The 16073-nt window shown below is 51.5% G+C and overlaps 2 protein-coding genes and 1 pseudogene across 2 annotated transcripts in view; 2 read left to right on the top strand and 1 right to left on the bottom strand.

Annotated features, from left to right (window-relative positions):
- XPA (XPA, DNA damage recognition and repair factor) overlaps positions 1 to 3514 on the bottom strand; it is a 182921-nt gene extending 179407 nt beyond the window's left edge. Inside the window, exon 1 of the mRNA XM_057720167.1 lies at positions 3446 to 3514. The gene's annotated coding sequence lies outside the window, so the exon portion shown is untranslated. The remainder of the gene's footprint in view (positions 1 to 3445) is intronic.
- FOXE1 (forkhead box E1) lies at positions 2954 to 4770 on the top strand. The gene has a single exon (XM_057720159.1). It carries the CDS (start codon positions 2975 to 2977, stop codon positions 4094 to 4096), a length of 1122 nt encoding a protein of 373 aa, XP_057576142.1. The 5' UTR covers positions 2954 to 2974; the 3' UTR covers positions 4097 to 4770.
- Positions 4771 to 13117: 8347 nt separating this feature from the next.
- On the top strand, positions 13118 to 13486 carry LOC130846533 (60S ribosomal protein L22-like 1; annotated as a pseudogene).
- The last annotated feature ends 2587 nt before the right edge of the window (positions 13487 to 16073 follow it).

Here is a 16073-nt window from a genome sequence, read left to right as displayed (position 1 = left end):
TCCACAGTCACAAAGCAATGAGGATCAAAATATCTGGAGACACGGAGGCTTCTAATCATTGTAACTGGAGCTTAAAAGTCTCTATCATAAAGTCTTTAAAGCATATGGTCACATATTATAAGAACTATTAGATTATTTGAGTTATACACTAGTGGATCTACTACTAATATTTTAGAATTAAACATGAAGAGATTTGTGGATTTATAAGACCCAAATCTTCCTATCAGACATTCTCAGACAGGAATTCAAATTAAGTAATATGTACCTTAGAGCTGCAAAAATATCTAAAACCTAGAGAAGCTACAACTCCCAGTAGTGGCATCATATTTTCAGGCAAAAAAAACTTACTCCCAACATCTTAAAATATGAGGTAGACACTTTTACAGTCTGACCAGAAGCTTAAAGTCATAGGAATATAATCACAGTCAAAGAATTTAGACTTCTGGTCATGGACTCTTGGGATTACAGAATCACATTTGACTTATGGATTCACATTAGGATAGTGGTCCAAATTTAACATTTGGAAATCTGAGTCTTGGAAACACAGAAAACCACAAAATCCAGTATTAAAAGGTTGGTATGATGTAATCTGGTTAAAATTTAAAATTTTTAAACATTTTCTCCCTTTGAAAAAACGTAACAGGATAAAACCTGGATTTTCGCAGATTCATTGCTTTGGAAGAAGGAAGCTAGGAGTTTTTTGAGCGAGTGGAAAGCTTCTCCGGACGTTTGAACACGCATCCGCTGGTCTTCTGGCAAACCATTCAATTTGTTCCACACCCGGGTCGACGGAGCGAGGATCTGGACTCTGCCTCTTTCTTCCGAAGGCAGTTGGCCAATGCGTGGCGGGGCTGAGCCAGCGCAGAGCTCATCGCCACGAAGAAGAAGCGGACTAAAAAACCCCGAAGGCCCGCCGCCCGCGCTCGCTCCACCCAGCCCTGCACCCACAGCCCCGCGGAAAGCTGAGTCTTGGCCGGAGCCTCTGGAGTAAGCACCAAGGCCCGAAATCCAAAGGGTAGAAGGGCCCCCCCGCCCCAAGATCCTTACATGCTTTCCTGTTTCTCAGAGGAGAAAATTGAGGGCTTGCGACCGGGAAGGCACAAGCCCAAGGTCTCCCTGCGGATAACCATAAAGCGAACCTAGATCTGCGGAGCCGCCGTCTCAGGGTCCTGGGCGAGGCCAGCCTTAGGGGGCCGGCAGGAGACGAACTCAGAAACCCGACACCCGCGAAGCAAACGAGTGCTGCCTGCCCTCCCCCTTCTCCGGGGGACGCGCCCACCCAGAGCACCCCGACCCCCGGCCCCCATCTCTTGCAGCCCTCTGCCCCGCTGAGGGAATAGGCTGCTCGGCTTGGGAGCCACTTGGAGCCTTCCTAGCCCGGGCAAACTGGAGCAGAAGGTTCCCACGAGAAGGCAGAAGCCTAGCCTTCATCCTCTTTAAGCTGTGCGTCACTCCACCGCAGATAGAGAGGGTTCCCTAGCCACCCAAAGATAAACGATTGGGGGTGGGGGTGGGGGTGGCGGGGTTGCAGCCTTTCCCTAAATATCAGCAATTGAGATCCAAAACCTCGGTACAGTCGAGGAACCTGGGATCCAACGAGGGAAAGTGACTCCCTCTGGCACATGTCGAGGAAACGCACTCTTACACAGACGCAGGCAAGTGTGAGGTTTGGCTAAGCGGCGACGTCGCAGTGGAACCGTAGCAAGTCACCTCCTCTATCGGACCTAAGAATCCTGTCTGAAAGATAAGGGACTGGATGGGGAATGGCCAGGGCAGCCTTGAGTTGGGGTTTGAAAATCATCCTTGAAAGACCTTCGGAGCCAGTCCCCTAGTCCGTCTCCTCCCTGCCTCGTCCCCCAACCCGCCACAAGAATCAAGCGCCCCTCAGCCAATTCTCACCCTCTCCAGCCAAAAAAAAAAAGTGAAGCGAGCCCTTCCTTTCACCTGCGGGTCCCAGCCTCCTACAGAGGCTGGTAAAGTCCGGAAGTGCTGAGTTCGGGCGTCGCAGTCTCCCGAGACAGTCCCTGGCCTCTCCTGGCCTCAGTCTCCCCGTCGGCGCACAGAGAAGACCGCCTCGCGAGATCTCCAAGCGCCCTCCACTCTCCGACCGTATGGTGCACCCGCCGCGCCGCCACAGCCGCTCCTACCTGGGAAGGTGCGCCGGGGCCCGGGGGGCGGGCAGTCGGGGGGCGGGCAGGGAACGGGCACCGCCCCAAGCTTCCTGGCGCCTTTAAGGAGGAGAAACCCGAGGAGGGAGGAGCCGGTCCGGGTGTGTGCAGGAGAGCGCCTCGCCAGCGGTCTGGGCGGCTTGAGGCCAACTCTGCAGAGAGGGACAGTCGCCGGCCACTCCTCCTGGCCCGCGCCGCGACCTCGCTGCCGTTGCCGCGCCTCCTTGCCCTCCGCGCCGTCCGCTGGGGCGCGGCCCAGGCGGTCCCTACCAGAGTGCCCCCACGCCTGCACTAACTGCTCTCTTTTCAAGCCTTGGGGCCCGCGGCCTCCTCTGCGCTCACGACCTCGACGGTTATCCTCAGATCAGCCGGAAGCCCAGAACGGATGCGGGCGCCCCAGCCCCAGGACCACTTCCAGACCCCTTGACCACCTGGCACCAGCGCTCAAAGGACCCTTCAGCCCGCGACAGGAGCCTGGTTCCGCTTCCAACGTCGCCGTTGGCGCCTGGCTTCGAGCTCCAGAACACGAGCAGAGCTGTCGGTGGGCGGGACACTCTTGAGCCGCTGTCCGCACTGAGCCAGCCAGGAAACCGCGGGCGCCAAACCTCCCGCGCGCCCCTGCCAGGGAAGCTGTGCTCCCGGTGCCAGCTGCGAGGACCCCCAGAGGGTCCTGCAGAGGGGCCCAGCGTCGGTCCCTGTGACCCTGCGTCCCGGGCCCCGCAGCCCCCCAGACCCGCCCCCGCCCCTCGACACCAGCAGGCAGCGGGGACCCCCCCCCCTCTCCGGGGACGCGGGACGGCTGCGCCATGACGGCCGAGAGCGGGCCGCCGCCGCCGCCGCCTCAGCCGGAGGCGCTGGCGGCCGTGAAGGAGGAGCGCGGTGAGGCGGAAGCCGGGGTCCCGGCGGAGGCCGCGGGTCGCGGCGCCGGCGGGCGGCGGCGGAAGCGCCCCCTGCAGCGGGGGAAGCCGCCCTACAGCTACATCGCGCTCATCGCCATGGCCATAGCGCACGCGCCGGAGCGCCGCCTCACGCTGGGCGGCATCTACAAGTTCATCACCGAGCGTTTCCCCTTCTACCGCGACAACCCCAAAAAGTGGCAGAACAGTATCCGCCACAACCTCACGCTCAACGACTGCTTCCTCAAGATCCCGCGCGAGGCCGGCCGCCCGGGCAAGGGCAACTACTGGGCGCTCGACCCCAACGCCGAGGACATGTTCGAGAGCGGCAGCTTCCTACGCCGCCGCAAGCGCTTCAAGCGCTCTGACCTCTCCACTTACCCGGCCTACATGCACGACGCGGCCGCCGCCGCCGCTGCCGCCGCCGCCGCCGCCGCCGCTGCCGCCATCTTCCCGGGCGGGGTGCCCGCTGCGCGCCCGCCCTACCCGGGCGCCGTCTATGCAGGCTATGCCCCGCCGTCGCTCGCCGCGCCGCCCCCGGTCTACTACCCGGCTGCGTCGCCAGGCCCGTGCCGTGTCTTCGGCCTGGTGCCTGAGCGGCCGCTTAGCCCTGAACTGGGCCCAGCGCCGTCGGGGCCCGCCGGTTCCTGCGCCTTTGCCTCGGCCGGCGCCTCTGCCACGACCACCGCTTACCAGCCCGCGGGCTGCGCCGGCGCCCGACCGGCCAGCGCTTCCGCCTATGCTGCCGCCTACGCGGGCCCCGACGGCGCGTACTCGCAAGGGGCCGGCAGCGCCCTCTTCGCAGCAGCTGGCAGGTTGGCCGGGCCCGCTTCGCCCCCCGCGGGGGGCGGCAGTGGCGGCGTCGAGACTGCAGTGGACTTCTATGGGCGCACATCGCCCGGCCAGTTCGGAGCGCTGGGGCCCTGCTACAATCCTGGTGGGCAGCTCGGAGGGGCCAGTGGAGGCGCCTACCATGCTCGCCATGCGGCTGCCTATCCAGGCGGAGTGGATCGGTTTGTGTCTGCCATGTGAGCCAAGCATACAGTCGAAAATTCATAGATACCTCGGCTGTCCTTAATAAGTATCCACGAAACCTGAGGACAGGACTGCAGAGAGGACCGAATTGAACGCCGCGTGGGAGGGATCTAGCCGGCGGGACAGGCGCAGCCTCCCGGTGCACCGTGTAAACCCTGGTTCGCTTTGAAAATGGGAGGAGGTGGGGAGAGGCACCCGCGGCCCACGGACTGGGACAAAGGACCCTCACTGAGGCGAAGTTCCAAAGGCCTTTCTGACATTCTACTGGGGAGGGTCCTTGGCTCTAAAGGGGGCACAACAGTAGTGTCTACACCAGAGTCTAGGGGAATTGTGGGGAATCACATGACTCCACTCTTCCTTGTACTTCCCGAAACTCGTGTCTTTTTACACAGTTCGACTTCTTGTGCCTTTGACCACGTTATTACAATAAAAGGCTCCTATAGTGTCTTCCTACTTAAGGTGAGGAGGACAAATTTGTAAAAGAAGTAACTATTTTTTTAATGGGAAAGATCACTGCTTCGCTTGACCAGGGGCTGCTTTTCCCTGCCTATGAGAACTGCAGACCTGGCTCTGAGTCTGGAACACTGAGACCCAGTTCCATCACTCACACCCCCAGTTTTCCCATCTGTTATACAAGAGGGTGCAGAATTCAGCCGTCCCCCATATGATGTTTCAGGGCCCATCATGGTTGTTGCATATTTGGCAGCATGGGTAGGCCACCCAGGGCCTAACCCTATTCCAGGCAATGGGCACAGAGCTCATGGCAAGCATTTCTGGATTAGCTCCAGACACCAGTTATATCATAATTTCTTGAATCTTTTGAGCATGATGTGCTGATCGTTTAGCAGCTATTAATGCTGGGTCATAAATTCAATTTTCCAGTGAGGCAGGTAGAAATACATTTGTCCATTGCCCAGTTTTTCTTTTCATCATGAAGCCCTGGACCCAATGGGTGAATTAAAATTCAAAGAGATGACAGGACTCAAGGTAGCCTGTGGATGACAGCTTTCATTTTGTTGGGCTGGCTCTTCCATCCCTGGCACCCTCTGTGGTACCTCAGCAGCCTCCTCAAGCAAAAAGGAAAGAAAAATTGATTGGGGTGGTCAGTTAAGTGAGCTTTAGAAAGAAATGAGTGTTTAACTTTATTTTGTATACACTTATTTGTTTTAAGCAACAAGCTGACCAAAATCAGAAAAAAGAATCCAGCCATTTCCCCACCTTTCTCTTGAGAAATCTTATAAGTTTTTATTCTGGAGCAAAACTTTCTAGCATTAAATATTTCAGAGGCTCAGTGTGCAGGTAAATCTGAGTGTTCAGATGAACTGTTTTAATAAAGATCTTTGAGCAAGTGAGTTCTGGCAAGAGAAATGCAGCCTCTTTCTGCAGAGTTAATTTGCTAGGGAAGAGTTGGAGGGGGTGTAAGAAAGAAGACTGAAAACCATTGGTAACTTTTATTTTTAATTTTGGGGATTGCGCTGTCCTGTTCACAAATACAGGTGACTGTGATTCAGTCCAGACAGATATTTGTCTAAATAAGTGCTGCCCAACAGAAATATAATGCAAGCTGCCTGTGTAATTAAAATTTTTCTGGTAGCTGCATTAATTTTAAAAAAACGTGAGATTAATACTATATTGTATTTAACGCAATGTGTCCAAACTATCATTTCAACATATAATCAATATAAAAATTGTTGAGATGTTTTACTTTTTTCATACTAAGTCTTCAAAATCTGGAGTGTATTTTACACGTACAGCTCACCTAAGTTTGGACTAACCACAAGCCACGTGCTCAGTAGCAGTGTGTGGCTGATGGCTACTGTATTAGACAGGACAGGTCTAAATGCTGGTCCTTTCTGACTTTGATGGTGGGAAATGACCACTTCGAGGCAGGGGGCAGCTGTAGCACTGACCCTACTACCAGTGGGTCCAGATTTCAGACTCAGCCTTGTGACCTTGGAAAAATCTAGGTGTTAGGCCTCCCTTATCTCCATATAGATCCTTGCAGGTTGAAATTCAAAGGTTCTCCATGCGCAGCTAGACAGCCTGGCTCTCCCAGGCAGAAATCAGGATGCCTTGCCTGGTTGGCAGCAGCCTGAAACTGAAAGCCCTCCACCCAGGGGTTTTCGTCCTTGGCTGCCTGAAGCCCGGCTGGGGGATTTGGGCTGGAAAAGAGCAGTCATTGTGCCCCTTAATTAATGCAGCTCTTGACCCCTTCTCTGTGTTTTAATTACCAAGTCCAGCGCTTTGACAGCGCTATCAACCTTAAGCCAGTCCCTTCTCTAGTGTCCCCATTTGTGAATGGGAATTTGTGACCGCTCCCTCAGAGTCCTCCTGAAGTTAAACGAGTCAAGAGAGGTAGAAACGCTTTGTAAACTGTAAAGCGCGGAGCACGCGAGGGAAGAAAGGCTTTAAAATGACAAAGCGCCGCCTTACCCGAAGGCTGCCGGAGCGTCGCGGTAAAGCCGGGAGGGACGAGGACGAGGGAAAGTGCACGCGAATTCCCAACTCTCCTTGTCAACTGGGACGACAGGTGAGGTTGAGCCATGAGCGAGGGCCTGGGCCCGGAGAGGGGGGACGCTGCGAGGAGGGCACTGGGTGTGTACGGCGGGAGCCAGGAGACACAGCCAGGTCCTCGAGGCGTGGACGAGAGAGCGTCAGCCCTTCTCGGCCTCCTGCCGGCCGGCGACCCCCAAAGCTCGCGCGCCGCCCGGCCCGGCCGCAAAGGCCGCTGCGCGGGCGAGGGAGCGCCGCGCTGCCACCGCGGCCCGGCCGGCCGGGCCCTCCGGTCCGCGTGGCTCTAGGACTCTGAGACCACCTACTGCTGCGTCCTGGGACAGCCCAACTCTCCGAATCCCCAAAGCGTGGAAGAGGACCTCCCTGGCTCCCCGTCCAGGGGCTCAGAAACCGGAGGTGCGTCTCTCTTTTTCTTCTCCCTATCTTGAAACCATAAAAATCCTCTGCGCCTCTCTGGGCCCGGCACTCCCAGCGTCGTGTGCAGGCGCCCGCCGGGCTGTGAGTGATTAGATGCGTTCTTCCCTAATTGCCCAAGGCTCGTTAGAATTCGCCCCAGAACTGTAATATTTATTTTCTTTCAAATTAACTTTGCTTGCAATTAAGCTTAGGAAACCGGCAACAAAAGCAGACTTGGCCCGAGGTCCTTTACTACGAAAACGGATGAGGAAACTTCTTTCCCGGTTTAAGGGGAAAGATTCCTGCGGCCAGAGCTTTGGGGGAAAGAGTTCCCGCAGCAGAGGCCAAAGGGGAGTAGCGAGCTGCTTGCGGCGTTTCTGGATGGTGACGGCAGTGGCCTTCCCCCTCATCTCCGTGATTCGGTTGCCAGACAGAGTAAGGGTAACCTCGCTGAAATGAATTCGCGAAGGTTTGGGCTGAATTACACACCGATGACATGAAGCTGCTGTTCGTAGTTATACTTTATCCAGCACATTCATAAATATAATCAAATCAGACTGCTAAGAACTTTGTGAGAATTTTCCTTCATTAAAATTAGTTTTTTCTCATTACAAAATTGGTACACATTCATTGTTAAAAAAAAAAAAAAAAAACTTAGAAAGACTCAAAGGAACCTATAGTTCACCCAAAGAAAGCACAGCAAACACCTCAGTGAGTATTTTTTCTAGTTTTTGTTTTTCCTATGTAAGAGGCCTGAGTCTTAACTTTGTTGCCGCAATGCTGTGAGATCTGGAACAAGCTCCTTCCTGCACTGGGTAGGCCTCAGTTTCACCACCTACCAAACTGGGTGGCAGGTCCCCTTTCACCCTCACATTCTCAAATTCCTTTTTGGTTATTTGAATCCAGGACGCACTTCTCCAAGGGCCAGTAGAGAGGCTGAGAGCAGGAGGCTTGCCCTCTCTGCTGTTTTGCACAAGAGACTGAGGCCTTGTAGCTCAAAGTGTGGGCACAGACTAGCTACATGGGCATCCCCTGAGAGCTTGCTAGAAATGCAGAATCTCAGGCCCTACCTAGATCTGCATTTCAGATCCAGAACCTGCATTTCAACAAGACCTCAAGTGATTCATATGCCGTAGGCAGAGAGGCAGAGCTTTAGAGAAAGGGGGCAGGGTGGAAATGTGTTACGTTGTTGAGATCAGAAAACCCAGGATAACTTCCAGAAGCTTCCCTGTTTCTGAGCAAGAACCCCAACCAGAGATGGCTGCAGAGAGGAGATGGCTGGGGTAGAGTCCTTCACCTCCTCCGTTGAGCGTACTTTACAATTTTGGAATCCTAACCCTTAGAATGCATCTCACCTCATGGTCCCTGTCTGACAGGCGACCGTGACAATGACGTGAGAGTGTATCTGAAACTATCTTGAAAGCTGGGGTGTCAGTTACAGCCAGGGTGGGAACCCAGGCTCCTGACTCCCTGCTGAGCCACTCTGGGGACCTTGGGTTCTGGTCTCTGTAACCTCCATAAGCAGCAGTCATTTGCCCAAGTATGGATTAAACTTGGCAACTCCAGCCCCAAGTTTGGGCTAGTTGGGGTTTAGGAGAAAAATAAAGCTCTCTTCTCAGAACACAACAGCCAGGAGGCAGAGGCCCCCATCTCTAAGTCCATCTGGACTGAAGGATCCTCCAGGAGAGCATTTTAAGTGCCCCTTGGACAGCCTAAGATTTGGGGCACCCTCCCCCCACCCCAAACACACATACCTTTCTGGAGAATTTGGTTTCTGTGTTCATCCTGTTCCTGAGAAGTGCTAACTCCTGGGTGAGGGTTGGCATGACAGGATGACTGGGGAAGAAAAGGTCCCTGATGAAAAGTGGTTCATGCAAGAGTCATGTACCAGACTGGGGTCTCTTCCCAGGATCACATAGCAACTCAGTGGAAGAACCAGGACGCTCGTCTTAGTGCTCACATGAGCTTTCAATAATAGGAATAAATAAGAATACCATGAGTGTGTATAGAGCTTCTATAGAGATAAGGGGCACCTGCCTTACCCAAGATCTTGTAGCTGTAAGTGTCCAAGCCTGACTAGAACCTATGGCTCCCTCAAGGGAGACTGCATTTGATTATCATCCTCATAAAAGGCAATGTGGAAATGGAAGTAATCAGATGGGGGGGGGTGAAGGTGGCAGTTGAGGGATGGAGAAGGAGTGCAGGGGGGTGGGGGGCCTCCATTTTATGGATGGGTAGACTGAGCCTTGCATCCATTAAATAAATAGCTTAGAACTACCAAGAGGGAAGGCGATGTGACTAGCGCTTTTCAGCCCAAACTGAGCAGTGAACTAAAGATAAAGCAGGGCAGGCAGGTGGGGTGGAGGGAGGAAAGGCGGTCCTTATTAAGTTTGGTGCCTGAGCCTGCCCTCCTTCCAGCATCTTCTCTCCAGGCTGAGGTCAAAGCTGGCCTTTGCAGAGCTCCTGGGGTGGAAAGGATGACTGCTCCCTATGGAACTCCCCATGCCTCTCTGGCAGCCCCACAATTCCTCATCTGAGAGTTGAAGGCTCAGATTTCCAGCTGAGCCCAGAAGGGTTAACCTGGTGCAGAAGCGCGTAGCCAGAGAGGCCCTGGGGATCAACTGTCAGCCCCTCCCAGGGTGAGGAAGGGATTGGGAGCCGGAATCAGGGTGGATCTCAGCCCTGGTACAGAGTACTGGTTTATCTCGCTATCTGAGAACCTGGAGTGGCTTCTCCCAGGAGTGTGGGCAGAGCAGAGCCCCAGCTTTGATTTTTCAGGCATGGAGGCACGCAACAACCACAGATAAAGTGTGAGAAGCACAGCCTCATAGAGCCTAACTCTCGCCTATGCTCTCAGCCCCCAGCAGCCAGCCAAGCCCTCCCCATGGATGTTCCTGCCGCCTCCCTCCGTTCTGCCCCCACTGCCAGCCTCACTTCCTGAAGCTGAGCTCTAATCCTGTGGAAGCAGGCTCCCTGCTGTCTGCAGCAGAAAGCCCAAACTCCTCACCTGGCACTTGGGACCCTCCATTATCCTTATGCCAACCCTCTTCCCAGACTCATCTCCTGTAGTTGCCCTTCCTACACCTCTAGGCTCCAGCCAACACTCCATTTACTCCCAGACACCCCTATGTGTTCCTGTTGCCATGAATTTGCTCTGACCATTATCTCTCTAGGCACCACCTAACCCCATCTTGCACCTGCAAGGCCACCAACCCAGTAGGAGCTGCCATCATCTCTCTCCTGGATCCCAGCACCAGCCTCCTAACAGGGCTCCCTGCTCCCTCCACTGTTCTCCTCAGTCATTCCCCACAGCAGCCAATGTGTGATTCAGCTCAAACATCAATGCATCACATCACTCTCTCATGGAGGTCCAGACCTCAGGACAAGGGAGTGAGACTAGAGGCATGGCGTGTTCATGAGCAGCCCTGTAAAGGGTTTCTTACCCTCTGAGAAAATTATACTTAGGATGAAAGAAAAGTGTTACATGGGAGGGGGAAATTTTGAAAATGCTCATATTAAGTATAATTCCATCAAAGCTTCATACTTAACATTGTGTGAAGTGGGGTGTGCCCACATTTTCCCTGCACTGGTGCATAAAAGAAAGAACGTCTCATCATGGGGACTGGGCACAGGGGTCTTGATGGTGGAGCTGAGATGGAGCGTCTTGAGGGCAACCATACAGTGGGCAACTCTGGAAGGAAGTAAAACGATACACTCTCTGGCATATTCAAGAAGGTGTGCCAGAACCTGCTAGTTGTCTATCCAGCCATTTTCCCCCTTTCTTCTCTGCTCACAAGACCCTGATTTTGTTCAGGTTGCATTTGGTGATGTGTTTTAAGGGAAGTCTTACCCCTTGGAGTACCCACCGGCTCAATCTGGACTTGTCTAAGGTAAACCTGGTGATGATTCCATCACTCTTGCCAGTGATTATTAAGAAACAGGCACAGGATACTTTCCAGGTCAATGAGATGTCCAGAAAAGTCTGCTCAGGGCTTCTGGGAAATATTTCTTTGTTCTTAAAGAGACAGGGGAAGAGAAATAGCCATTTTCTTCCTTTTAATGTTGTTAGAGTGTGATTCCTGGAAGTGTGACAGACATGTTGGGCTCAGAGGGTACCAGCCTAAGAAAACAAGCCAACCTGCTAAAGATGGCAGAGCCAAAAGGTGGGAATAACCTGGGGGCCTGATGACATCACTGAGCTGCTGAAAGAACCAACCCTGGAACGATTCATTATACCTGTGGGCGATAACAAACGTCCTCTAAGTTTAAGCTTCTTTTCTTCGGGCTCTCGGATACACGGAGCCAAATGCATCCTAAGTAATAAAGAAGGTAACCCTTATGGGGCAGGAAAAAATTGATTCTTGGTTTTCCCTTTGAGATTTCCTTTGCCATTCTTATAAAAAAAAAAACATACAGCTAGAAGGTTATCTAGTCACACCCCTTGTATTATAGAAGGAAAAACAAGGACCAGAGAAGGTAAGTTTCCATGGTTGTACAATGAGCTAAATCTTAGACCCTTGTTCAGGGCTCTCACCACACCATTGCTCTTCCCCAGCTTCAAGTGGCTCGGCCGTGGCACAGCTGACTAATGTTACCCTGATGTTATCCAAGAGTGGCTGTGTTCAGGGTGTACCAAACATGTCCACATATGCTATCCTTTGGATCTTCACAACTGCCCTGGGAAGTAGCAGGTTTCAGGTGCATTTTTTCAGATGAAGAAACTAAGGTCCAAGAAAAGGAGACAAGCTCAAGGTCACAGATCTTTGCCTGAGAGGGATTCAACCCAGGTGTAACAAAGTTCACAGCAAAATGAATCAAACGTGAGGATTTTTCCTCCCTGGATATGGGAATCGGGAGACTTGCGTGTTGGTTCTGACCAGCTCTGGGGAAATCCTCTCTCTTCAGGCCCCTGAGTAGGGTGGATCCTCCCCACGCCCCCGACTTACCTCCACAAGGCATGTGAGGCTTAAAGATAATGTCTGCAAAGTGTGTGGATCTGCTTGCTTCAGATCTTGCAAAGTAGGATGGTCAGTGCCAAAGCTGAGGGGGACTGGCTGTTGCTTAAAACGAGCTCTACCATTGTGGGCCTCTTTTCACCCTCCTATCACCCCACCCTGACTCTCCCAGCTTCAGCCAGTGTTGGTTGCACGAAGACAAAAGCTGCAGGAGCAGGCCCGTAGTTTACAGAACACCTGGGAGAGGCTGTGGGCAGCTGGGTAATTTCCAAATTAATTGTAGGAGAAACCTAACAAAACAATCTGCAGGCTAAGCATCCCAAGAGCTCTCTGTGAGACTGACAGCCTGGAATCCAGCAAGTACAATGCACCAACCACAGACGGGAGGGCCCTTCCTCTTTGGTGGGAGGAGGGCTGACTTCCTTCCAACAAGGGCCCGTCTGGGCCTGCAGCTGGCCTGACAGGAGAGCAAAACCCCAGAACTGAAACAGGCTTTCCACCCAAATCCCAAACTATAATGAACATAAATGACTTCCCCGAAACACTACTGCAAGGTTGGCTGGCCAGTGAGTTACATGCCCTGGCAGACACCTTGCTTCTCAGCAAGGGGCTTTCAGATCTCATTTTGAAGATTTCCTCCTGAATCCATCCTCAGGAAACCTGGGTGCCCCCTACGACCCCCTATAGACTACACACAAATGCATGAAATGAACCTGGAGTCTGATATACTGTTAATAACGGTCAAATCTCAACATTGTTTGGTACTTTCCTATTTTCTGAGAAGCTGCCTGCCTTTGTCAGGAAAGCAGTGGTTCAAGTCCTGGCTCTGGCACCTGGGCAAGTCTCAGCCTCAACTTCCCCAGCAATAAAATGGGTGCAACAGTGCCTTCCCTCTCTGATACCAGTCACGATGGCTAACATTCAGTGAGCTGGTGGGGCAGGCGCTGTCTACTGCTTTTCAGTCTCCACAAACTCCCCTGGGAGGTAGTGACCATGAACTAAGAAATGGTAGGAGCAGTCTGAAGCCAGGCAGCCGGGCACCAGAGCTTCTAGGTGATAACACGAGCATCGTGAGGCTCCTGGTTCAGAGAAGCACTAGGCTGGAAGTCAAAAGACTCAGGGCTGCTCTCTGAACACGCAGCTGGCCTTCAAGATGGTGCTGAAGAAAGACAAGAAGCCTAAGAAGTCAACCTGGGTGTTTAATTTGGATCTTATTCATCCAGGAGAAGATGGGATTTTTGATTCTGGACATTTTGAACAATTTCTACATGAGAGGTTTAAAGTGAATGGAAAAACTGGAAATCTTGGGAACGTTGTTCACGTTGATCACTTCAAAAACAAAGTCATGGTTGTTTCTGAAGAACAGTTCTCTCAAAGGTATGTGAAATGTCCTACCAAGAAATATCTTTAAAAAGGACAGTCTTGGTGATTAGCTTCATGGGTTGCATCTGACAAGGAGTCTAGCAAACCTAGTTACTTCCAGATTAGTCAAGATAAAGATGGATCTGAGTCTGAGGAGTAGTGAAGCCATCCCTTATAGGGCTTTGCTTGCTAATAAAACAAATGAAGTATACAAGACAGAGAAACATCTAGAAATTGACCCTTAGATTATCAATGAATGAAAACTATTGCACTCTGTATGTAAAGCATCCATCTCCTTTCTCTAAGTGTGTGCTGTTTACATGGTGCTAGCTTTCCTTTAATACTTTCTATAAGCAATATATGTAATATATATATACACACACATATTTTTAATATTTATTTAGCTCTACTGAGTCTTAGTTGCGGCATGCAGGATCTTCATTGCAGCATGCGGCCTTTTAGTTGCAGCATGCATGCAGGATCTAATTCCCTGACCAGGGATTGAACCCGCGCCCCCTGCATTTGGAGTGTGAAGTCCTAACCACTGGACCACCAGGGAGGTCCCTCTATAAGCAATATTTAAATAACTTATAGCTAGTGGAATTTTTTCCAGGATTTCTGAAATGTATTTCTTTAAAAAATGTCCTCACGTTAAAATGTATGTGTAGTATAGGAAAAAATGAAGCATAATTTTGAGTATAACTTTAGATAATAAAATATTTGAAATAAAAAAAAAAGACAACTCAGGGCCTCAGCCCTCCACAGGCACCAATTTTGTGTGTGACCTAGAGTGAGTCCCTTGCGCTCGGTAGTCTCACCTATACCCTGGGGAGATGTGTGTGGCGAGGGGCAATCAGATGGACTCCAGTGTCCCTTTAGCATAACCTTTGGTGAGTCTGAGTCTCCCTCCCCTGAACACCAACATGAGAGTGGAACAGTATAACGTGAAAGTTTCTGTAAGCTGTAGTGTGATCATTTATTTCCAAGCCCTTCCATGTCTTTATCTCATAAAGTTCTCAAAACAACCTCAAAGTGATTGGGGGGTGAAGTGAAATGGGGGAAGTTTTCCTGCAATAGTGTTTATAGTGTGGGGAACTAAAGCCTGAAGAGGGGTCACCAGCAATTATGATGGAGCCCACGCTAGACTCGGGACACCAGGCTCTGACCCAGTGTTCTTGCACTTGCCCTGTGTGAATTTTTACAAATGAATGGCTACCCACAGCCCTTTAACGCTGTGCCTTGCCTGCAGTGGGTGCTCACAGCATGCAGACCTAGGAAAGCGGCTTGGCAGTAAGAAGCATGAGAGTCAATCCCCACCTTGGTTACTCAGCCTGGGTTCAAGGAGGTTTAGGATTAGCATGCAGATCTGGGCCCAATCTTGCAGGCTGCTCAGACCCAGGGTTCTCAGACATAGCCTGGGTTTCCAAGCCCCTGCCCTCTCTCCACAACTTATTATGTTCACATTCTAGATACCTGATGGTTATCCCAGGCCTGCTGTGCCTCATACCCCATCTATCCCTCCTGCCTGCCCCACAGGTCACACACTGTGGCTCCCAGTAATCCTCCCTCCTGGTATTCACAGCCTGTGTAATCCCCTCCCATTGAGTCTAGTGACTTTGCTTCTAACAAACAGGATATGGGTAAAGTTATACGATGTCTCTTCCAAGATTACATTACAAGATACTGTGACTTCCCTCTTTCTAGCACTCACTCTCTTGTCTGCTCTAATGAAGCAGGCTGCCATGTTGTAAGATGCAGTATGGAGAGACCCAGATGCCAAGGAACCAAGCGACTTATGAGGAACTGAGATCTTAATCCCACAGCCGGTAAAGAACTAAACCTGCCAGAAACCATGTGAATGAGCTAGGAAAAGAATCCTTCCCAATCATATTTTGAGATGACTACAGGCTTATGAAAGGCCCTGAAGCAGAGAACCAGAGAAACTGAGATCATAAAAGCTGTGGCTTTAAGCCACTAAGCTTTGGGGTACTTTGTTATGCAGCAGTAGATAGCTTATACATGGAAAGCACTCTCACTTTCACTACAGTCTCCAGCCAGGCTGCCCCAGCCTGGGTATCCCCCCAACCTCGTGCGCTCCTTTTTTTTTTTTTTTTTTTCCCTCTTTCCTCACCGTGCAACATGCGGGATCTTAGCTCCACGAACAGGAATTAAAACCCATGCCACCTGTATTAGGAGCACGGAGTCTTAACCACTGGACTGCCAGGCAAGTCCCAATTTTTTTCTTGGGCACTTCTGACATCCAGAGGGAACAAAGAGACTGGGAAGCCCTCTTGAAATGACACAGGGAAGGAGGGCCAGGGGAGCTGCCCCCAAGGAGCCTAGGCCTATCCTTAGGACCCCTGGTTACCCAGCCAAGTTTCACAATATCTGATTCCACCTTGCAGCCTTTGAAAAAATGACTACGTATAGTGTCAATAAATGAAGATTCAACCCACTTTCTTTTGGCCTTTAAGTCTAACATTAAGATTAGAATTAATTGCTCCTGAAAGGAAATGAGTAACGCATATTACAACCTTAAGTTGAGAGGCTTACCTTTGGAGACCTCAGCCAACCTTAATCTGGGGGCTGACCTTTTCTCAGAAGTACATCCATGACTTCTGCTCCAAGCTAGGTTTGGGTGCTGAGTGAGAGAGAGGTGGTGTTTCCTAACACTCCCTTCTTCTGAATGTTTAGAACAAATACTCCAAGGGGAATCCAGAAACTACCTGACACCATTGCAAGATCTT

This window comes from Hippopotamus amphibius, chromosome 2 (genome assembly GCF_030028045.1).
Source record: "Hippopotamus amphibius kiboko isolate mHipAmp2 chromosome 2, mHipAmp2.hap2, whole genome shotgun sequence".
NCBI classification, from domain to species: Eukaryota; Metazoa; Chordata; class Mammalia; order Artiodactyla; family Hippopotamidae; genus Hippopotamus; species Hippopotamus amphibius.
Note: the sequence above shows the minus strand (reverse complement) of the source record. Positions and strands in the feature narration are given on the sequence as shown.

Coding starts and splice junctions, on each gene's coding strand:
- FOXE1 (XM_057720159.1), top strand. CDS start 2,975: ATGACGGCCGAGAGCGGGCCGCCGCCGCCGCCGCCTCAGCCGGAGGCG.